The sequence below is a fragment of the Anomaloglossus baeobatrachus genome, chromosome 4 (genome assembly GCF_048569485.1).
Source record: "Anomaloglossus baeobatrachus isolate aAnoBae1 chromosome 4, aAnoBae1.hap1, whole genome shotgun sequence".
Taxonomy (NCBI): Eukaryota; Metazoa; Chordata; class Amphibia; order Anura; family Aromobatidae; genus Anomaloglossus; species Anomaloglossus baeobatrachus.
Window position 1 is genome coordinate 58,622,226 of NC_134356.1, and position 23,688 is coordinate 58,645,913.

The 23,688-nt window shown below is 48.3% G+C and overlaps 1 protein-coding gene across 1 annotated transcript in view; it reads right to left on the minus strand.

Annotated features, from left to right (window-relative positions):
• RNF213 (ring finger protein 213) overlaps positions 1 to 23,688 on the minus strand; it is a 486,493-nt gene that overhangs the window by 27,565 nt on the left and 435,240 nt on the right. The window contains exons 60-64 of the mRNA XM_075344370.1: positions 18,938 to 19,021; positions 16,206 to 16,386; positions 15,923 to 16,124; positions 4,008 to 4,085; positions 3,704 to 3,901 (exon numbers count right to left, since the gene is read on the minus strand). Of these exons, the coding sequence (XP_075200485.1) occupies positions 3,704 to 3,901; positions 4,008 to 4,085; positions 15,923 to 16,124; positions 16,206 to 16,386; positions 18,938 to 19,021 (743 nt within the window). The remainder of the gene's footprint in view (positions 1 to 3,703; positions 3,902 to 4,007; positions 4,086 to 15,922; positions 16,125 to 16,205; positions 16,387 to 18,937; positions 19,022 to 23,688) is intronic.

Below are 23,688 nucleotides of genomic sequence, written 5' to 3' on the forward strand. Positions count from 1 at the left end.
GACTGTTTAATGATCTCAGCCAATTGCTCACCAAACAGTCTGTCTCCAGATAGTGGCAAGCTGGTTAAACATTTCTTGGAAGCAGAATCTGCTTTCCATTCCTTTAACCACAAGGCTCTGCGCAAAACCACAGAGTTGGCAGACGCCATTGAGGTACGGCTCGTAGAGTCCAGGACAGCGTTGATAGCGTAAGTCGCAAACGCAGACATTTGCGAGGTTAGGGACGCTACTCGCGGCACTGCTGGACGTATGATAGAGTCCACCTGTGCCAGGCCAGCTGAAATAGCTTGGAGTGCCCACACGGCCGCGAATGCTGGAGCAAACGACGCGCCGATAGCTTCATAGACAGACTTTAACCAAAGGTCCATCTGTCTGTCATTGGCATCTTTAAGTGAAGCCCCATCTTCCACTGCAACTATGGATCTAGCCGCAAGCCTGGAGATTGGGGGGTCCACCTTTGGACACTGGGTCCAGCGTCTGACCACGTCAGGGGGAAAGGGATAACGTGTATCCTTAAGACGTTTGGAGAAACGCTTATCTGGATAAGCATGATGTTTCTGGACTGATTCTCTGAAGTCAGCGTGGTCCAGAAAAGTACTCAATTTATGCTTAGGATACCGGAAATGGAACTTCTCCTGCTGTGCAGCTGCCTCCTCTGCTGAAGGGGCTGGGGGAGAAATATCCAACAGTCTATTGATGGCCGCTATAAGGTCATTTACCATAGCGTCACCATCAGGGGTATCCAGATTGAGAGCGGTGTCAGGATTAGATTCCTGATCACCCACCTCTGTCTCCTCATACAGAGCCTCGTCTCGCTGAGACCCTGACCAGTGTGATGACGGCGAGGGTCTTTCCCAGCGAGCCCGCTTAGGCTACCTGGGACTGTCATCCGAGTCAGAGTCCTCAGCCTGTGATGCCTGGGACCCCCTTGAAGTACGGATTAGTTCCAACTGAGGGGGACCGGGGAGCATAGACACAGCAGTGTCCATGGTCTGAGAAACTGGCCTGGACTGCAAGGTTTCCAGGATTTTTGTCATAGTCACAGACATCTTATCAGCAAAAACTGCAAATTCTGTCCCCGTCACCGGGGCAGGGTTCACAGGCGTCTCTGCCTGGGCCACTACTACCATAGACTCTGGCTGCCGAAGTGGCACAGGGATTGAACATTGCACACAATGGGGGTCATTGGAACCTGCCGGTAGATTAGCCCCACATGCGGCACAAGCAGTGCGTACCGCCTGTGCCTTGGCACCCTTGCGTTTTGCGGATGACATGTCGTTGTCTCCTCAGAGCAATGAGGGTATAAGCCAAGAAGCGACTGTACAGTGCAATATAAATATATATGGTACAGGGAAAAAATGCACCAAATAACACTGTGGCACTAGTGGGGCCAGCACTTATGTGCAGCTTACCGCCCGCATTAACGCGGGTGTGTGGTCGCCAGAGTCCCTTGTCTGAGTCCCCCAGAGCCGGTGTCCGTTCTCCAGCCAGACTGCATGCAGGAATGGCTGCCGGCGTCCTGTGGAGAGGGGCGGGCCCTGGGCGTGTTGAGACCAAGAGCGGGAAACTTGCGTCCCCACTGTGCCCAGTGAGAGGGCTGGAGCATGTAAATAAGGCTCCAGCCCTCGGCGCTGGCTATAGAACAGCGTCTCTCCCTTTCCCTGATTGACAGGGTGGGGGCGGGAACGAAGCAGAGCTAGGCCGCAAAAGCCGGGGACTAGATTTATGAGCGCTGCCGCCGTAAAAGCGCGGGCAGCGCGAGTCCCCGGCGCACTACAAGTCCCAGCGGCGCCGCCGCTCCCGGAGCGGCCGGCGCGGTAGTTCCCAAAACATAAAATCACTCAGCTAAGCTGCAGTGACTCTAACCCAAGCGCGCAGCGCTAGTGCCCCCGGCGCACTAGCACACCCAGCAAGCCTGGAGTGTGCGTGGCCTGTCTGTGCGGGGACACAGAGTACCTGAACGTTGCAGGGCCTTGTCCCTGATTGTACTCAGCTCCTCCAGCAGGGTCTCTGGGTCTGTGGATGGAGCTCGGCCTCAGGGTTTGGGGGCCGGTAAGATCCCACTTCCACAGAGCCCCTCAGGGGGATGGGGAAGGAAAACAGCATGTGGGCTCCAGCCTCCGTACCCGCAATGGGTACCTCAACCTTACAAACCGCAAGTGGGGTGAGAAGGGAGCATGCTGGGGGCCCTATATGGGCCCTCTTTTCTTCCATCCGATAGAGTCAGCAGCTACTGCTGACTAAACAGTGGAGCTATGCGTGGATGTCTGACCTCCTTCGCACAAAGCAGAAAACTGGTGAGCCAGTGATCCCACTGGGGGTGTATAGCCAGAAGGGGAGGGGCCTTACACTTTTTAGTGTAATTGCTTTGTGTGGCCTCCGGAGGCAGTGCTATACACCCAATCGTCTGGGTCTCCCAATGGAGCGCCGAAGAAACATGATTTTAATAATGCCTGGAATGACACGTTAATGAGAATGTAAAAGATGGGAGGAAACAAAATAAAATGGGAGTATTTGTTTAAGGTCATAGAGCTCTGTAAGCCCCCAAAGAGTCTTGTACCTTAGTGGAGGTATTCTAGAGATCCCGGTCATTCCCTTCTGGGTCTGAGCTGAATCCTGCTCCTAAGACCTGTTTCACACATCAGTGAAAAACACAGGCGTTTTTCACTGACGTGTAAAAAATGCATATGTCCCTCTGTGTGCTGTGATTCACGGCACACGTGGGTTGTCTATGTGCAATCCGTTATCCGTGACTGCACATGGAAATAAACTCACCTGTCCCCGTTCCTGCTGTCCGTGGTGCTGAACTCTTCGGCTCTGCTGTGTTTCTTGTCGCCGCTGACCCTGCTGCAGCTACTTCCGAGTTGACTGTGGCTGCATACATGAATATGCATGCCAGTAATTAGCCGGCTCTGAAGCAGAGGCAGCAGGGGCAGGAGATACCGTCGCTGGAGAAAGTGAGAAAATGAATGTCCGTGGGACATCAGTGATGCCAGAAAAAAACGGACATGTCTCCGTGCAGCAATCACAGACACGTGTGTACGCCGCACAGAGACCGGGTCAGCGAAAAATCACTGATGTGTGCATAGACCCATTGACTATAATGGGTCTGCGTATGTCCGTGATTCTGGTACGTATAAAAAAAAAAAAAAAAAGCACATACGTACCAGAATCACCGACGTCTGAAAGAGACCTAAAAGAAAGTATGGTCCCACATAGCAATAGCAGCAATCTCTGCACATACTGCAGCCAATAACTGTGCTCAGCGGTCTTGTGTAATCTGCATCTTTATTATTCCTTTATCTCAGATTATGTTATTTGCTTATAAATACTAGTTTTACATTTTTCCTTGCCATGGGCTAAAAGTTGAGGTTGACACAGCCAAATGGGGGCCGTTGAACGGCTACCGATCAACTACGTCTAAGCTGATCAGCGGGGGTTTAAAAAGGACCAACCACCAGGATGTTCCTATATAAACTAAAGCCAGTGCTATACTGGCGCTATCATGCTGATTCTATACATACCTTTAGTTGTGAGATTAGATGTATACTTCCTTAAATACAGGCAAGTAAAGTCTGTGAAATACCTTGTTGCTTGATTGATAGGTACTGCAGAATATCAAATAGTTTTGTTTTTTTTTGCTTTAAACGACCCAATCGAGGGACCACAGAATATTTGGGTATCACAAGTGTTTACAACTGACCTCCAGGATGTGATCGCTGCTCTGGTCTTTCATTTGTAAGACTTCCTCAATGTACTTGGTAATGGGAACTTCTGGATCTCCTCCAGACATGGACAGGAATCCCAGCACGACATCCACAATGTTTATGGCCTCGCAGACATCGCTGAAGGTGTTCAGGTCCTTGCTTATAAAGTCTATTGTGGAGTTTGGTAATGAAATCTATGAAGACCGAAATAATCCACTTTTCAGTTATAAATTATCTCCACAAATAATTTATCATTACTGTTTATGCCTTCATTGCTGTACGATCCGCACAATACTCTACCTGATCCAGCTTTTTCCTTACGTCCAGGAATAGGTTTTCATAGTTCCGATCTTGGGTAGATATAATGGTTGGGAGACCCTACAATATCCGCAAATAAGAAAACATATATTTGTGGTAAAAAAAAAAAAAAAAATCAAATAAACAAAACCTAAGGATTCAGGTATGAAATGTAGCTCTAAATCAGGGCCAACAAGATCCCAACATTTCATACAGTACCTAGGATTTCAAAACAGATCTCTTGCTTTGCGCAGAGGACGGCAACATCTCAAAACACCTGTCTGCAAATAGAGATTCTGGTTTGCAATGTAGCAAGGCCTGTTAAATTGAATCTGTCACCAGGTTTTTGCCAACTAATCTAAGAGCAACATAATATAGAGACAGATCCTGATTCCAGCGATGCATCACTTACTGGGCTGCTTCGTATAGTTTTGATAAAATCACCAGCAGGCGATAATCATTAGAGAACTACTTGGGCTGCTGCCCGGTAGGCCAGCACATTCATGAGCTCTGAATAACTGAATAGCCCCGTCCCCACCACTGATTGGCTGTTTTCTGTGTACACTGTATATGGGCAGAAAGCTGTCAATCACTAGTGTGGGTGGGATTATAGAGCTGCACATTCATATCACTGGTAGATCTGCAGCAGGGAAAACCATCATTTCAAAGCAGCCGAATAAGAAATACATCATAACCCTGTCCCCACTACTGATTGTAAGCTTTCTGCCCATATACAGTGTACACAGAAACCTTTCAATCAGTGGTGTGGGTGGGGTTATAGAGCTCCACATTCATATCAGTGGTAGATCTGCTGCAGGGAAAATCGTAAATTTGATCAAAGCAGCCCAATAAGTAATACATCGCTGGAATGAGGGTCTCTGTCTCTACGTTATGCTGCTCTCATATGGGACAGCAAAACCCTGGTGACAGATTCCCTTTAAAGGGTCGATATTGACTATCAGAAATGCTTCTTCCAATAGGTGGCGCTAGAGTTCAAGTCCTCTTCCTCTTTGAAGATGAGATTTGTATATAGTGTTTCATAGTGTCAGCCTTTGATTTTTTTTTACATGGAAAAAAGCATGAAATACTGTCTCAACAGTGTCACCAACATGGGGATGGGAGTAAATTAATCTAGATTATAGTGTATTAAATAGAAACTCATGTAACAATGGAGTCTCTCATTGCAGTATTGGTAAAGAGAATCTGTCGGCTCAGTAAATACTTGCATTTTACATCAAATAACAATTCTGAATTATTTAAAGATAATCCTGCTGGTGCTGTTCCTCTGTTATTCCTACTAGAAATGTAAAAATAAACTGACAATTGGGTGTTACCATTCCTCTTTTTTCAGGGGTGTCCGCACAGTCTGGTGCTGGCAATGCTGATAGGACAAAGTTACAGTATCTAGGGTCACAACCGATAACACCCACTTGTCAAAAAAAGATATCCCAGAATTGCTATTTCAAGAAGAAAGCAAATATTTACTGAAAGAGACGTGAGGCGAGATGATGGCACTCTGGACACTCCCTTTTGGCAGGAGTGGGGAACCGTTACATGAAGTCTCTGTCTCCAGAGGACATATACTGTCCCGCTCTTGTCCTGTATTACATAGATAACCCATTAATCAGAATGGATACTGTGTAATGCTGAGTTTCTCTTATGGTGGCGCTGCAGGTAAAGTCAACACTTAGGCCTAAGACACACGGCATGAAAATTGGACCGAGTTGGATGCGATAACACATCGCATTCCACTCGGACCAATATTAACCTATGTGTCAGCACCCATGAGCGATTATTTTCTCTGCCCCAATCGGACCGAGAAAACAATCGCAGCATGCTGCGATTGTAATGCAAGTCTTTCTCTTGCACCCATTCAAGTCTATGGGGCGAGAGAAAGATCGCACTGCACTCGTGGTACACTGGTGTACCACGAGTGCAGTGCGAGACTGGCAATAGCAGTCAACGGAGGAGAGAGGGAGATAAATCCCTCCCTCTCCTCCTCAGCACCGGCCCTCTCCTCCTCAGCACTGGCCCACCCTCGCAGCTGAGGTCCGATCGCATGATTGGACCTCAGTCGCAGTGACACTCGCATGACACTCGGCTCCCGCTGTGCTGCAAGCGTGAGCCGAGTGTCATGTGAGGATCGCATTAGTCCCTGTGTGGCCCCGGCCTTACTGCCAGTGTTGTCCACAGATTGATCACTGTGGATCTGCAGGGGCTACACTTTGTGATCAACTTATTATCAAATGACCCGTCTAACAAGTGGGGATTTTCGAAAGTAGAGAAGCCCCTTTAATTGTCTCACCAGGCTCCACCAGCGGCAGCCGACACCACTAAACGTCAATTCTCCTGTATAACCTGACCAGTGCCACTGCCAGAGTTTCTATAAGAAAACTCACAAAATTGCTCAGCAGACTGCAAACTAGAGGCTGTAATCATGAAGTGTAAAGGTAGCATGAGGTGTACTGGGTTCAATTAATGTACTGTACAGTGCAAAAGTTTTAGGCCGGTGTGGAAAAGAAATCTGCAGAGTAAGAATGCTTTTACAAATATGGTGTTTCCCTGAAAAAAAGACATGGCTTATGAAAAATGCGCTAGGGCTTATTTTCGAAGGGGGCCATATTTGTTTGCTCTATTAGTGCCTGAGGATGGCAGCACATTCCTAGGTATCTCTTGCTGAAAGTGACAGCTGTATAGACATACGCACTGTCACTCTCAGATCAGGATTAAGTAAGTGAATGCATATTTACCCTTTTCCCCACCCAGAATCCCGCCCACTGCTCGGAGTCCTGCACAGCACCAACACTCTATGCCTGCTGTTCTGTATCACTGTACCAGGATCACATCGCAATCCTTGGTGGCTCTCCTGAGCTGAGAGTGAAAGCTGCATAGACATCATAGACATACACACTGTCACTCTCAGATCGGAAGTTGCGCCGATGATTGCGGTGAGCAAGCACATGGCTAATTAAGAGAATTAATATCCTACCTCCTTTCTCGTAGTCATGTATGGGCACCTGCACTCTGCTTGCTGTATTACTGGTACTCCCAGCCTGAACATCGCATCGTAGTCATCGGCGACTCTCTTGAGCGGAGTGTAAAATACATGCTGTCACTCTCAACTCAGGAGAGTTGACGATGATTGCAATGTGATACTTGAGCTGGCAGTACAGGTGATACAGCAGGCAGAGTGTGGGTGCAGTTCAGGACTCAGAGAAATGGGCAGAATTACGGAAGAGAAGGGTGAATATTCATTCTATTAATTAGCTATGCACTTACTCACCGCAATCATTGGCGGCACTCCTGATCTGAGAGTGACAGCGTGTATGTCTATGCAGCTGTTACACTCAGCTCAGGAGAGCCGCAGATTATTGCGATGTAATCCTAAAGCTGGCAGTACAGGTGATACAGCAGGCATAGAGTGTGAGTGCATGACAGAGTGGAGGGCAGGATTACAGGAGAAGAGGGTGAATATTCATTCTCTTAATTAGCTGCGGCTTAGAGCAAGACAAAGAAACAATAAAAGTTATGTGTCCTGAAATAGAGCTGCCCAAGCCCTATTTCAGGATACTGTTAGTTTGTGTACGCAACTAGGGCTCATTTTTGGAGTAGGGCTTACATTTCAAGTCTACTCCAAAAAGGCAGAAAAATTTGCTATGGGGTTTATTTCAGGGAAATACAGTACAAGTGTTAGCAGTTTATTATCATCAATTAAAAGATCTGTGGTTAGTACTCCAAGTTGTTTAGAACACCTTTCCTATAGAGTTCCTTGAAAAACTGTGTGTAAGTACTGAGAAGAATTGATACTGTTTAGAAGTCAAAGGGCGGTAACAGCCAATGTTGATGTGATTTAGATTTCTCTCTTTTGTTCATTCTCTTTGCATTTTGTTTAGTGATAAAAATAAACTATTAACACTTCTATTTTTTTAAAGCATCCTTACTTTACAGCATTTTACATTGCTGTAATGCTGTATATAATAAAGTTGCTGCCTTGCTAATACTGTTGCTATTTAACATTTAATTGTAGATGAGCTGTGAAGGCCACATCACTTATAATTAATCAATCATTCAGCTTGTTTCATAGGTCAGAGTTTCACAGGCCATGAATGCACTGTGATTTCTAGACCAGACTGGAACTCAACAACCTTATGTTATACACTGGAGATCAAAATTAGAGAACAATGTAGGATCACTTGCTTCTTTCAGAAATAATGTAATCTACATTGATCAACATTTTAAGATTTTTTTTGTAAAGGGTGCACCATGCCACTAGAATAGTGTTTTTACAAAAGATGCAAAGTTTATCACCATAAAAACTTTATTTTGCCCAAAATGTGATGATAATAATTGGAGAACAGGAATGACTGTAACACAGAGAAAGATTATACCGTATTTTTCGGACTATAAGACGCACCTAGAAGTAAATGGCACTTCCTCTGTGCTGATGATAATAGATGTAGGGGTGCGCTTCAGGTTCCAAGGCCTTTTGTCAATAGAAGAATACAAGGCACTCCCAAGATTGGCTGCAACGTGTGATTTATTTAATGTGCATAACAACAACAAAACGTTTTCGGTCCGCAGACCTTCCTCAGTAAGGACATTCGTGAAGAGGAGTTCAGCGTGGGTGATAAGCGCGGTGTCCACGGCAGCCTTCATGCGGCGGACACCGCGCTTATCACACGTTGCAGCCAATCTTGGGAGTGCCTTGTATTCTTCTATAAGACGCACCTGACCATAAGACGCACCCTGATTTTAGAGGAGGAAAATGGGAAAATAAAATTTTACGCAAAAAATGTGGTCATGACACACTTATGGGGCGAGGATCTGCTGCTGACACTTATGGGGTAATGTCCTGCTCATATACTCCCCATCCTGCTCATATACTCCCCATCCTGCTCACATACTCCCCATCCTGCTCACATACTCCCCATCCTGCTCACATACTCCCCAGGCTGCTCACATACTCCCCAGGCTGCTCACATACTCCCCAGGCTGCTCACATACTCCCCAGGCTGCTCACATACTCCCCAGGCTGCTCACATACTCCCCAGGCTGCTCACATACTCCCCAGGCTGCTCACATACTCCCCATCCTGCTCACATACTCCCCAGGCTGCTCACATACTCCCCAGGCTGCTCACATACTCCCCAGGCTGCTCACATACTCCCCAGGCTGCTCACATACTCCCCAGGCTGCTCACATACTCCCCAGGCTGCTCACATACTCCCCAGGCTGCTCACATACTCCCCAGGCTGCTCACATACTCCCCAGGCTGCTCACATACTCCCCAGGCTGCTCACATACTCCTCAGGCTGCTCACATACTCCCCAGGCTGCTCATATACTCCCCAGGCTGCTCATATACTCCCCAGGCTGCTCATATACTCCCCAGGCTGCTCATATACTCCCCATTGCTGCTCATATACTCCCCAGGCTGCTCATATAATCCCCATTGCTGCTCATATACTCCCTATTTCATAGTTTCATAGTTTTTAAGGTTGAAGGGAGACTCTAAGTCCATCTAGTTCAACCCGTAGCCTAACATGTTGATCCAGAGGAAGGCAAAAAAAAAACAATGTGTCAAACAAGCTCCAATGGGGAAAAAAATTCATTCCTGACTCCACATACGGCAATCAGACTAGATCCATGGATCAACACCCTGTCATAAAATCTAATATACATAACTGGTAATATTAAATTTTTCAAGAAAGGCATCCAGGCTCTGCTTAAATGTTAGTAGTGAATCACTCATTACAACATCATGCGGCAGAGAGTTCCACAGTCTCACTGCTCGTACAGTAAAGAATCCTCGTCTGTGATTATGATTAAACCTTGTTTCCTCAAGACGTAGCGGATGCTCCCGTGTTCCAGTCGCAGGGCTAGGTGTAAAGAGATCTTTGGAAAGGGCTCTGTACTGTCCCCTCATATGTTTATACATTGTGATTAGATCCCCACTAAGCCTTTGTTTTTCCAAACTATGACCCCCAAGTTTAATAACCTGTCTTGGTATTGCAGCCCACCCATTCCTCTAATAATCTTGGTCGCTCTTCTATCTACCTGTAAGAAGATTATGCTATTTATAACCTTCTATACTTTTGCTATCAAGAAAAGCATCCATTCCTCTCTTAAATTCATTCAGTGAGTTGGCCATCACCACTTCCTCAGGAAGTGCTGCTCATATACTCCCCAGGCTGCTCATATACTCCCCATTGCTGCTCATATACTCCCCAGGCTGCTCATATACTCCCCATTGCTGCTCATATACTCCCCATTGCTGCTCATATACTCCTCATTGCTGCTCATATACTCCCCATTGCTGCTCATGTACTCCCCAGGCTGCTCATATACTCCCCAGGCTGCTCATATACTCGCAATTGCTGCTCATATACTCCCCATTTCATAGTTTCATAGTTTTTAAGGTTGAAGGGAGACTAAGTCCATCTAGTTCAACCCATAGCCTAACATGTTGATCCAGAGGAAGGCAATCTCCCCAGGCTGCTCATATACTCCCCAGGCTGCTCATAACAAACCCCTATCCTGCTCATATACCCCCATCATCCTGGTGTATGGCCGCATCCTGTGGCACATAAAAAAAAAAATAAACGTTCAAACTCACCTTACCTCACCTCACTCCCTACAGCACCGCTCCTCTTACCTTTTATGTCAGCGGCAGAGCCGCTGAGTGGAGCCGTCCCCGTTCCCCTGCAGCATCGCGATCTCCTCCTGTCTGTCCCGTGTGGACACGTGCGCACAGCGATGACGTCATCGCTGTGCACGGCGCTAGTCTCCACGCAAGTCAGCCGACCGGAGGACACAGGAGGAGATCGCGGTGCTGCAGGGGAACGGTGAGTAATGTGTACTGATTCACTGCACCCCGCGCCGATGATGATGTGCGGGGGCAGTGAATACAGCCGCACATGATCACTCCAGGCTGCAGTTGCCAGGGGTGATCATGCGGGCCGGCTGTTTATCCCCCGCCCATCATCCCGCCCACCTGTCAGTGCCGGCTTCAGCGCTGAGAGATGATGGGCGGGATGATGGGCGTGCATATTAAATAAGCGGGTCCACGTGGTCACGGAAGGCTGCTACAGCCTGCTCATGCCCCCGATGACCCGCTCCACCGCAGCACCCTGATTCCCCGCAGCCCTGTATTCAGACCATAAGACGCACCCCCCACTTTCCCCCAACATTTGGGGGAAAAAAGTGAGTCTTATGGTCCGAAAAATACGGTAAGTACATTTTCTGCAGGTAACAGTCAATCAGTAGGACATGACTAGTCTCTCACACTGCTCTGGTGTGATTTTGGTCCACTTTTCTTCCAGTGTCTTCAACCGTTCTTTGACTTGTGGGTTTCTTGGCCATAACTGTCACCAAGGATTTTCCAGAGGTTTTCTATTGGGTTTAGATCAAGACTCTGGGCTGACCATTTTCATTGTTTTAATGTTTTCTATTTCAAGGAACGGCTTTAATGTGCTCACATTGCGTTTTTTCCCGCGTTAACGCTACGTTTTGAACTGCAGCGTTTCAGTGCCAACTTGCATGTGTTCTGCTTCCCTAGCAAAGTCTATGAGAAGTCCGAAAATTCAATGCGCACGCTGCGTTTTTAAACGTAGCGTTTTGGATGCCAAAAATCGCTGCGGGGGAAAAAAGCAGCATGTCACTTCTTTTGTGCGTTGTAGCTGCGTTCTCCACCCATTATAATCAATTATGTAGGTCAAAACGCAATCAAAATGCACTTGGACTGCATTTTTGTTGCGTTCCACATGCATTTTTGACAAGCAAAATGCAGGTCTTTTCAGTCTCTCTCTGTCGATGTCTGTCAATCTCTGTCTGTGGATGTTGGTCAACCTCCCTCTGTCTGTCGGTCGGTCTCTTTCTCTGTCAGTTGGTCGCTCTGTCTCTCTCTCTGTCCGTCGGTCTCTCTCTCTCTCTGTCTGTCGGTCGGTCTCTCCCCTCTCCCATACTCACCGATCCCCGATCACCAGCGCGGCGCTGCACGGCTGTCACAAAGCTCCGGTGGCTTTTCCTCTTTTGAAAATGTCGTCCGCTCATTATTAAATCTCGTATTCCCCTCTTTCCGCGCCCACCGGCGCCTATGATTGGTTGCAGTCAGACACGCCCCCACGCTGAGTGACAGCTGTCTCACTGCAACCAATCACAGCCGCCGGAGGGCGGGTCTATATCGTGCAGTAAAATAAATAAAGAAGTAATTAAAAAAGAAAAGACGTAAGGTCCCCCCGATTTTGATACCAGCCAAGGTAAAGCCACACGGCTGAAGGCTGGTATTCTCAGGATGGGGAGCTTCAGGTTATGGGGAACCCCCCAGCATAACAATATCAGCCAGCAGCCGCCCGGAATTGCCGCATCCATTAGATGCGACAGTCCCGGGACTCTACCCGGTTCATCCCCAATTGCCCTGGTGCGGTAGCAATAGGGGTAATAAGGAGTTAATGGCAGCAGCCCACAGCTGTCACTAAGTCCTAGGTTAATCATGGCAGGCGTCTCCCCGAGATACCTTCCATGATTAACCTGTAAGTTAAAGAAAATAGACACATACACCCGAAAAAATCCTTTATTTGGAATAAAAGACAAAAACCCCACCCTCTTTCACCACTTTATTAATCCCCAAATACCCATCCAGGTCCGGCATAATCCACACGACGCTCTCAGCTCTGCTACATGAAGCTGACAGGAGCGGTCACAGACCAGACCGCTCTCTGTCAGCTCCACGCAGCAACTGAACTGAGCCGCGCAATCAGAGATGACGTCAGTCAGGTTACCCGCGGCCACCACTGGATCCGCCAACTGTGACAGCAAGTCACCCAAGTGACTGAAGTGAGCTGCGCGATCAGCGATGACGTTACAGGTGAGTTGCGGTCTCAGGTGGAGGACTCCAGCTGGCCGTGGGTAACCTGAGTGACGGCAGCGCTGATCGCGCTGCTCACTTCAGTCACTCAGGGGATTAGCGGTCACCGGTGAGTCCTTCACGGGTGACCACTAATCAGGACGCGACACAGACAGAGCCACGGTATGACAATGAAGTCGGGTGAAGTTCATCCGAGTTCATTCTCATCGCGTGACTCTGTCTGCTGTCAGCGGGCATGTAGCAGAGCTCAATTGCCGTGGGACCGCACTGCAAAAATGCATCCCAAATGCATGCAAAATGCATGCGCTTTGGATGCATTTTTTTTTTGACAAACGCAGTGTTTACAGTTTAGAGGGTGCGTTCTGTTCCTGCACTGTTATGAAAGCAACGTGAGCACATGCCCTAACTGTTTTCCTGTGTAACAGGGGGCATTGTCCTGCATGAAAATTGCTGGAAGGAACCACATGTTGTTGAAGAAGGTTCTGATCCACACTTGCATTCACTCTGCCATGTAGCTGAAAGAGAGGTCCAGCTCCTGCTGCAGAAAACATTTCCCAAACCATGACACTTCCTCCAATACCTTTAACCCCTTCACTACCGGCCGATTTTTCGCTTTCCGTTTTTTTTTCGCCATTCTTTTTTTGAGAGACGTAACTTTTTTATTTTTCAGTCAATATGGTCATGCGAGGGCTCATTTTTTGCGGAATGAGCTGTACTTTTAAATGAAACCATAAGTTTTACCATATAGTGTACTGAAAAACGGCAAAAAAATTCCAAATGCAGAAAATTTGCAAAAAAAGTGAAATAGCACTATTGTTTTTGAGATATTTTATTCACTGTGTTCACTATATGGTAAAACTGATGTGTGGGTGTGATGCCGCAGGTCAGTGCGAGTTCGTACACACCAAACATGTTTAGGTTTACTTTTATATAAGGGGTTAAAAAAAATCAGAAGTTTGTCCGAAAAAAGTGGCGCACGTTTTACGCCATATTCCGTGACCCGTAGCGTTCTCATTTTTCGGGATCTATGGCTCAGTAACTGCTTATTTTTTGCGTCTCGAGCTGACGTTTTTAACGGTACCATTTTTGCGCAGATGCTACATTTTGATCGCCTCTTATTGCATTTTGCGCAAAAGTTGTGGCGATAAAAAAACATCGTTTTGGCGTTTGAAATTTTTTTGCAGTTACGCCGTATACTGATCAGATTAATTGATTTTATATTTTGATAGATCGGGCGTTTCTGAACGCGGCGATACCAAATGTGTGTATATTTTTTAACCCTTTCATTTTCAATGGGGCGAATGGGGGGGTGATTTGAACTTTTAGCTTTTTTTTTTTTTTAATTTTTTAAAACTTTTTTTTAACTTTTTTTTTTTTATTTTACTAGTCCCCCTGGGGGGCTATAGCGATCAGCAATCCGATCGCTCTGCACTATCTGCTGATCACAGCTACACAGCAGATACGCTCACTTTCTTTTTCACTGGGCCGCAGGCTCAGTGAAAGTGAAAGCAATTCATGTGTAGTACAGGAGTCATCACATGACCCTGTGCTACCATGACAACTACCGGAAGTCACGTGATCGCGTCACGTGACTTCTGGTATCGGGCGGTAAGTAAAAGTTTACTGCGATTGCTCTTATAATGGCGCTGTCACATATTGACAGCGCCATTTAAGGGGTTAAATGGCACGAGCAGATAACGATTCTGCTCGTGCCTAGCAGGCGCACATCTCAGCTGTGAAAATCAGCTGAGATGTGCGCCAATCGCAGCATGCTGCTGCCGGCAGACCGCGGGCAGTAACGTTATGACCGCTGGGACGTAATTTTACTGCCCGCGGTCGTTAAGGGGTTAACTGACTTCTTAACACACTTTGGGTTCAGTCTTTCCCCAGCTTGTTGATGAACATAATGTTTCCCATTAGACCCAAATAAGTTAATCTTGCTTTCATCACTAAAATGAACTGTGGAACCACTTCTCCTCTGTCCACACAACATGCTCCTCACCAAAGGAGAGTCTAGCCTTTTGCTTTTTTCTCCTAATGAGAGGTTTGGTCAGTGCAGAGTGGGTTTTCAGTCCAAATGCTCTTAAACGTAGTGACACTGTATGAGGAGACAGATCCTTACCCTGTTCAGTGCTGAACTGGCGAGCAATTCCAGCTGCAGTATTGAAAAGATTGCCCATGGAGATTATCCACATTATCCTGTACTCCTGCATTTGTTTTTCGAGGGCAACCAGCCTTCTTGAGAGACTTTAAAGAGTTTGTGATGTTGTAAAGATGCCATATTCTCAAAATCACAGAATTGGAATGACCAACTTCTCTTGGTATGGCTGATAGGGTCACCCCTTTGGCCTTCATCTGGACAACCTGCTGCCGGAGGGTTTCAGTCACTTTGGAACGGCACACCATTTTTGCAAACTCAGTGCAACCTGGAAAGTTAGGCTTCCAGTTACATAAGGTTTATCAGATAATTAAGGAAATTAGCACCAGGTGCCAGAATAACACCAATAACTTGCAGGTATCTGACAGTGTTCTCTAATTTTGATCAGAGTTCTTTTACATTTCTCTCATTTACATTTTTATGTGCTTTAGAATAAATTTAATTTATGAAATAAGCTTAACATACGGCTAGTTTACTCATGTTAGGATATAATCACATCGGACTACACAATGACCTTAACATTTAGGAAATAGTGTGTTGTTCTCTAATTTTTATCTCCAGTATATGCCTATGGTTGAAGTCAGAAAACCAAGAGCAGGTTCAGGGAGCCATACAATTGTAACCGGCCTTAAGTTGCGGTAACACAATGTGGCTGCACCATAACATGCAGTCTGGCGCTTTTTTAGTAAACCCTGGTCAGCTACTTTTAGATGCATTCAGTTTCAAAACTGCAGCAATCAGCGCGTTGCACGGATTCAGGAGCAACACGTGTGCCCTGGCTTACAGAGGAACAGTCACCAGGTCCACAGTGGCCAGTATTTGCAGGTATTTTATTCCTACTAAATCCCAGTAAATGTGAGAACATAAACCCAAAAAAATTTCTCCTGCTACTTACAGCCATGGTGATAAGAGGTTTGCCTTGAAAAAATCTGCTGCCAATTTGCTGCTGGATCTTTGAAAGATCAAATTCTTGCAAGGTCTCTTTCCCGCTCTCCAGCGTGTACTGACAATTGGAAAGGATTATAGGTACAAAATCCTTCTCCATTTCATAGTTGATGACATGCAGACTTGTTACGTCCGAGGATTTAATGGAATACCTGAGGACAATGGTTATAAAGTGAGATAAGTGGCCCCAGCTCAGTCATAACCCACCCACAGAGAATGCGGAGGTTACGTACTTCTGCTCACTGGAGGTATGTTTTGCCAGAGCGTATATAAAGCTGTTGTGCAGAGCAATGAGGTAGCTGACAAGGGCCGTGGCGCACAAGCCGTCTCCTTGTCGACGGGGAAGAAGATAGCTGAATTTACTGTCCATGGTAAGGCCAATGTCATACATATCTTCTGGTAGTTTTATTTCACCTAGAACAGGATGATAAAGACTGAGTCATTATGGACAGGGTATGTAGAAACAACCACTATTTTCTGGTAATATCAGTATTTTCCCAGATTGTGCACTTTGAGCAATATACTATCATATACCTATCCCCATACTTGAAAGATCAGAGGATGCTCTCTAGGAGCCCAGAGGCCATATACCATCCAGTGAGGACAAATCAGAGGATGCTCTCCAGGAGCTTAGAGGCCACATGCTGCCCAGTGAGGACAGATCAGAGGATGGTCTCTAGGTGCCCAGAGCTCATATATTGCCCAGTGAGGACAGATCAGAGGATGCTCTCCAGGAGCCCAGAGACCATACACCATCTAGTGAGGACAGATGAAAGGATGCTCTCCAGAGGCCACATGCTGCCCAGTGAGGACAAATCAGAGGATGCTCTCCAGGATCCCAAAGGCCATATGCTGCCCAGTGAGGACAGATCAGAGGATGCTCTCCAGGAGCTTAGAGGCCATATGCTGCCCAGTGAGGACAGATCAGAGGATGCTCTCCAGGAGCTTAGAGGCCATATGCTGCCCAGTGAGGACAGATCAGAGGATACTCTCCAGGAGCCCAGAGGCCACATGCTGCCCAGTGAGGACAGATCAGAAGATGATCCTCCAGGAGCCCAGAACCCATATACTGCCCAGTGAGGACAGATCAGAGGATGCTCTCCAGGAGCCCAAAGGCCATATGCTGCCCATACCCAGGGTAATACATGTTAAGCAAACACTCCAGAGAGCACAACGTATTAGTATGTGGGGACAATATGGTAAAAGCCCCCACAATTGGCACAAACTCAGAAACATATTATATATACAAGAGAACCAAGAGTTTTTTGTGTGCAAAAATAGACAATTTTATTAGATACAGAAGGTGAATAATCATAAAATCACATAAAATCCATTGTTCACAGGACCCAGAGCTGGGATATATACCATATCAGAGCTTAGTTTCAGACAACGATAATATAATATAACATAGTAATGCACCCATTCCGGTGCATGTGTCAAATACACTTCAATTCAGTATCAACCTGTCAGAGTTATTGCCCCTCAAAGCCCCATCATATTATGGCAATTGCCATGCTATCTTTAGTATATCTACCAGTCAGTGGTGGGGTGGTATAACCCAGCCTGGTCACAGCAAAGACCTCACAAGAACGACGTACGTTTCGAATGACGATATATTAAAATCTTCATCAGGGTGGAGGTATTCTGACCGTCCATCCCAGAGCTCCGGTTTTTAAATGTGCGCGCTATGGGACCGGCCCGGAAGTTCACATACGGCGCATGCGCCGGCTCGCAGGCAAGTCCCGCGAGACCGCCGCCGTCACGTCATAGTCGCGCATGCGCGGGAGCACGGACGCGTCTCCATGACTCCCGCGCAGGCACAAGATGGCCAGACGGCGGCGATCAGGCAGGGACGAGCACGCGAGCCGGCGCACGCGCACAAGAACCCCCGGATCTCACCAAAAGCGTAATAGAATATACAAAACATCATGTTGCAGGTATACAGAGTCCACAGGTACAGGGAAATGGCAGGCATAGTAACATTATTTATATCATATTCCACAAGGGGCATCCTTTCACATCTTTAATAATCCATGTGGGTATCCTGTCACACTCCACAGATGAAAGGATGCTCTCCAGAGGCCACATGCTGCCCAGTGAGGACAAATCAGAGGATGCTCTCCAGGATCCCAAAGGCCATATGTTGCCCAGTGAGGACAGATCAGAGGATGCTCTCCAGGAGCTTAGAGGCCATATGCTGCCCAGTGAGGACAGATCAGAGGATGCTCTCCAGGAGCTTAGAGGCCATATGCTGCCCAGTGAGGACAGATCAGAGGATGCTCTCCAGGAGCCCAGAGGCCACATGCTGCCCAGTGAGGACAGATCAGAGGATGATCTCCAGGAGCCCAGAACCCATATACTGCCCAGTGAGGACAGATCAGAGGATGCTCTCCAGGAGCCCAAAGGCCATATGCTGCCCATACCCAGGGTAATACATGTATATAGCTGCCGCCGACTATATAATGATCTCACTGCCCAGAGAACAGGAGCCATCATCTGAAAGTTTTTCTATTAAAGGGAGTCAGTCAGCAGCACAAAATGACTGTCCAAACCAAGAACTGGCGCTTGGTGCACTCTCGGTGTGGCCAGACAGTTCATTTTCGCTTTCTACCCTCCTCTTCTTTGATTGACACCTCTGGCGTTAAAAAAAAACCCACAGCTGGCAAAGATGGATGGAAAACAAATAGGTGGAAAGGTCCACTGAACTGTTTAGCCACACCAACGTAGCTGGGTTTGGACAGTCATTTGGTACTAACAAGATCCTTTTGATAAAGGATCCCTCAGATGACAGCTCCTTTGTTCTTTATTTGGGCAGTGAGCTTATTATATAGCTGGACTCCTACCTGATCATTCACTAATCAGCTGCAGCTTACAGGACACAGGAGACACTTCAGAATGCTTTGGGCTGTTACAGTAATAAATCCTGACAACAAAAAAAGTAATTTTTCTCAACGTAAAAACCTACCGTTAGTCTGGAGCGAATGACGCAAATTATTCCAGGTTAAGATAAAGTCCTCTATCCGCTTCTTCATTAAATTCTGGGCTCCTCCTGTATCATGAAACAAATCAAGGATATTTTCATTATGACTGAAGCATCGTCCAAAGAAAGATGAATATTGAGTAAAGGTGGATTTACACCTTAAAAAAAAATTGTTGTACACCCCACAGTATATGCGGATCAGAGTCTCCTGAATCTACGCCAATGACAGGTTTTGGGAGAAACTAAGGAAAAAAGAGAATTTTGTTTACTTACCGTAAATTCTTTTTCTTGTAGTTCCGACATGGGAGACCCAGACCATGGGTGTATAGCTAGCGCCTCCGGAGGACACACAAAGCACTACACTCAAACGTGTAGCTCCTCCCTCCGGGCTATATACACCCCCTGGATGACAATCTACCCAGTTCAGTGCAAAAGCTGAAGGAGGACATCCACCCATAAGTAGAGATAGAGTAAAACTCGGCAAAACCAGAACTCTGTCTACTAACAACAGCCGTGAAACACACGGAACAAAAAACTGCCAACAGGCAACAGGGAGGGTGCTGGGTCTCCCATGTCGGAACTACAAGAAAAAGAATTTACGGTAAGTAAACAAAATTCTCTTTTTCTTTATCGTTCCTTCCATGGGAGACCCAGACCATGGGACGTTCCAAAGCAGTCCATGGGTGGGAAAGAAACTAAACTGAGAAGTAGGCAAAACCTAACTTCACAAATGGGCGACAGCCGCCTGAAGGATGCATCTGCCCAAGCTCGCATCTGCCGAAGCATGAGCATGCACTTGGTAGTGCTTAGAAAAAGTGTGCAGACTGGACCAAGTGGCAGCCTGACACACCTGCTGAGCCGTAGCCTGGTGCCTGAAAGCCCAGGAGGCACCGACAGCTCTAGTCGAGTGCGCCTTAATCCCCGGCGGGGGAGGCACCTGAGAACACTGGTAGGCATCGGCGATAGCCGACCTAACCCAACGAGCCAGGGTCGGTTTAGATGCCGAGAGGCCCTTGCGCTGACCCGTGGTTAGCACAAAAAGGGAGGTGCACCGCCGAAAAACGGCGGTGCGAGACACATAGATTCGGAGCGCCCGCACCAAATCCAAGGTGTGCAACGCCTTCTCAAAGCGATGCACAGGGGCCGGACAAAGAGAGGGCAATGAAATGTCCTGGTTAAGGTGGAAGGAAGACACCACCTTAGGCAGAAAGTCCGGAGTCGGACGCAGAACCACCTTGTCTTGGTGAAACACCAAAAAGGGGGATTCCGAAGAAAGCGCAGCCAAATCAGAAACTCTCCTGAGAGAAGTTATGGCTACTAGAAAGACAACTTTCTGTGAAAGTCTAGACAAAGGAACCTCCCTGAGAGGCTCAAAAGGGGGTTTCTGTAAGGCCGTGAGGACCAGATTAAGGTCCCAGGGATCCAAGGGCCGTCGGTAAGGAGGGATGATGTGAGATGCGCCCTGCATGAAGGTGCGCACCTGAGCCAGTCGGGCGATACGCCGCTGGAACAATACCGACAAAGCCGACACCTGTCCCTTAAGGGAATTGAGGGACAGACCCAACTGTAGACCTGACTGTAGAAAAGACAAGATGGTCGGCAAGGCGAACGGCCAAGGAGCATGGCCGGAAGAGCGACACCAGGACAGGAAAATTCTCCAAGTCCTGTGGTAAATCTTAGCCGAGGAAGACTTCCGAGCTTGAGTCATGGTGGAGATGACCTCAGAGGGAATGCCTGAAGCCGTCAGGATCCAGGACTCAAGAGCCACGCCGTCAATCTGAGAGCCGCAGAATTCTGGCGGAAGAACGGACCTTGAGAGAGAAGGTCTGGGCGGTCCGGGAGATGCCACGGCACCTCTACGGACAGGCGGAGCAGGTCTGGGTACCAGGCTCGCCTGGGCCAGTCCGGAGCAATGAGTATGACTCGACGGCCCTCCATTCGGATCTTGCGCAGAACCCTGGGCAGGAGCGCTAGAGGGGGAAACACATAGGCCAGACTGAACTGAGACCAATCCTGAACCAGTGCGTCTGCTGCGAAGGCTTGAGGATCGTGTGAGCGAGCCACGTAAACCAGAACCTTGTTGTTGTGCCGGGAAGCCATTAGATCTACTTCCGGAGTGCCCCACTTGCGGCAGATTGATCTGAACACTGACGGATGCAGGGCCCACTCGCCGCCGTCCACGGTTTGACGGCTGAGATAATCGGCCTCCCAGTTTTCCACGCCTGGGATGTGGACTGCGGATATGGTGGACTTGGAGTCCTCCGTCCACTGGAGGATTCGTTGAACCTCCAACATCGCCAGACGGCTGTGAGTTCCGCCTTGGTGATTGATGTAGGCAACCGCTGTCGCGTTGTCCGACTGAACCCGAATGTGCTTGCCCGCCAATAGGTGGTGAAAGTCTAGGAGAGCTAGAAACACAGCTCTGATTTCCAGCACATTGATCGGGAGGGCTGATTCGGACGGAGTCCAAGTGCCCTGTGCTCGGTGATGGAGACATACCGCTCCCCAGCCGGAGAGACTGGCATCCGTGGTGAGGATCACCCAGGATGGAGTCAGGAAGGAACGTCCCTGTGAAAGGGAGAGGGGCTGAAGCCACCACTGAAGGGAGTTCCTGGCCTGTGATGACAGAGCCACCAGCCTGTCCAAAGAAGAGATCCGCTTGTCCCAACAGCGGAGAATGTCCAGCTGCAAGGGACGCAGATGGAACTGGGCAAAGGGAACCGCTTCCATGGACGCCACCATCTGACCCAGCACCTGCATGAGGTGTCTGATGGAATGACGGCGGTGCCTCAGCAGAGAGCGCACCGCCACACGAAGGGACTGCTGTTTGACTAAGGGCAACTTGACAAGTGCCGGCAGAGTCTCGAATTGCATCCCTAGGTACAAAAGTACCTGGGTCGGGGTCAGAGTCGACTTGGGGAGGTTGACAAGCCACCCGAACTGAATTAGCGTGGTGACAGTGAGAGAGACACTCCGCTGGCAGTCTACACTGGATGAGGCCTTGACTAGAAGGTCGTCCAGGTAAGGAATCACTGCCAATCCCTGGAGGTGCAGGACCGCAACCACTGCTGCCATGACCTTGGTGAACACTCGAGGGGCCGTGGCTAAGCCAAAGGGAAGAGCCACGAACTGGAAATGTTCCTCTCCGATTGCAAAGCGTAGCCAGCGCTGGTGTGAGACCGCAATAGGCACATGCAGATAGGCATCTCTGATGTCGATGGATGCCAGAAAATCTCCCTGGGTCATTGAGGCAATGACCGATCTCAGAGATTCCATGCGAAAATGCCGCACCTGAACATGCTTGTTGAGAAGCTTGAGATCCAGGATGGGTCGGGAGGAACCGTCCTTTTTGGGGACTAGAAAGAGGTTTGAGTAGAAACCCCTGAACCGTTCCCGGGCGGGGACCGGAACAATTACACCGTTGGCCTGCAGGGATGCCACGGCCTGAGAGAAGGCGGCGGCTTTGGAGCAGGGGGGGGTGGACAGAAAAAATCTGTTTGGCGGGCTGGAAGAAAAAGGTATCCTGTAGCCGTGGGTGATGATATCCCGCACCCACTGATCGGAGACGTGTTGCAACCACACGTCGCCAAAGTGGGAGAGCCTGCCACCGACCAAGGACTTTGCTGGCGCGGCCAGATAGTCACGAGGAGGCTGCCTTGGTGGCAGCGGCTCCTCCGGTCTTTTGAGGACGCGGCTTTGCGCGCCAGTTGGATTTACGATCCTTGGCGGTAGTGGACGAGGCCGAGGGCTTAGAGGATGACCAGTTAGAGGAACGAAAGGAACGAAACCTCGATTGGTTCCTGCCCTGGGCAGGTTTCTTGGCTTTAGCTTGTGGCAAGGAAGTACTCTTCCCGCCAGTAGCTTCCTTAATTATGTCATCAAGCTGTTCCCCAAACAGCCGGGACCCAGTAAAAGGGAGACTCGCAAGGTACTTCTTAGAGGAAGCGTCCGCTTTCCACTCTCGAAGCCACAAGATCCTGCGGATCGCGAGGGAGTTAGCGGAGGCCACTGCCGTGCGGTGAGAAGCCTCCAGGATGGCAGACATGGCGTAGGATGCAAAAGCCGAAGCTTGAGAAGTTAAGGCATCCATCTCAGGAATAGAGTCCCTGGAGAGGGAATGAATCTCCGCCAGAGAGGCAGAGATAGCCTTAAGAGCCCACACTGCCGCAAAAGACGGGGAGAACGAGGCCCCTGCCGCCTCAAATACAGACTTGGCCAGAAGGTCAACCTGGCGGTTAGTGGGGTCCTTAAGAGAAGTGCCGTCAGCCACAGCAACGACTGTGCGGGCTGAGATTTTGGACACTGGAGGGTCTACCTTTGGGGACTGGGCCCAGTCCTTAACCACTTCCGGTGGAAAAGGGAAACGGTCATCTGAATTACGTTTCGGAAAACGTTTGTCAGGACAGGCCCTGGGCTTGTTAACAGTGGTCTGAAAGCTGGAGTGGTTAAAGAAGGGAATTTTGTTACTTACCGTAAATTCCTTTTCTTCTAGCTCTTATTGGGAGACCCAGACGATTGGGGTATAGCTACTGCCCTCTGGAGGCCACACAAAGCACTACACTAAAAGTGCAAGGCCCCTCCCTCTCTGGCTATACCCCCCCGTGGTATCACGGGTACTCCAGTTTTAGTGCCAAAGCAAGAAGGAGGAAGCCAACAACTGGTTTAAACAAATTAACTCCGAGTAACATCGGAGAACTGAAAAACCGTTCAACATGAACAACATGTGTACCCGCAAA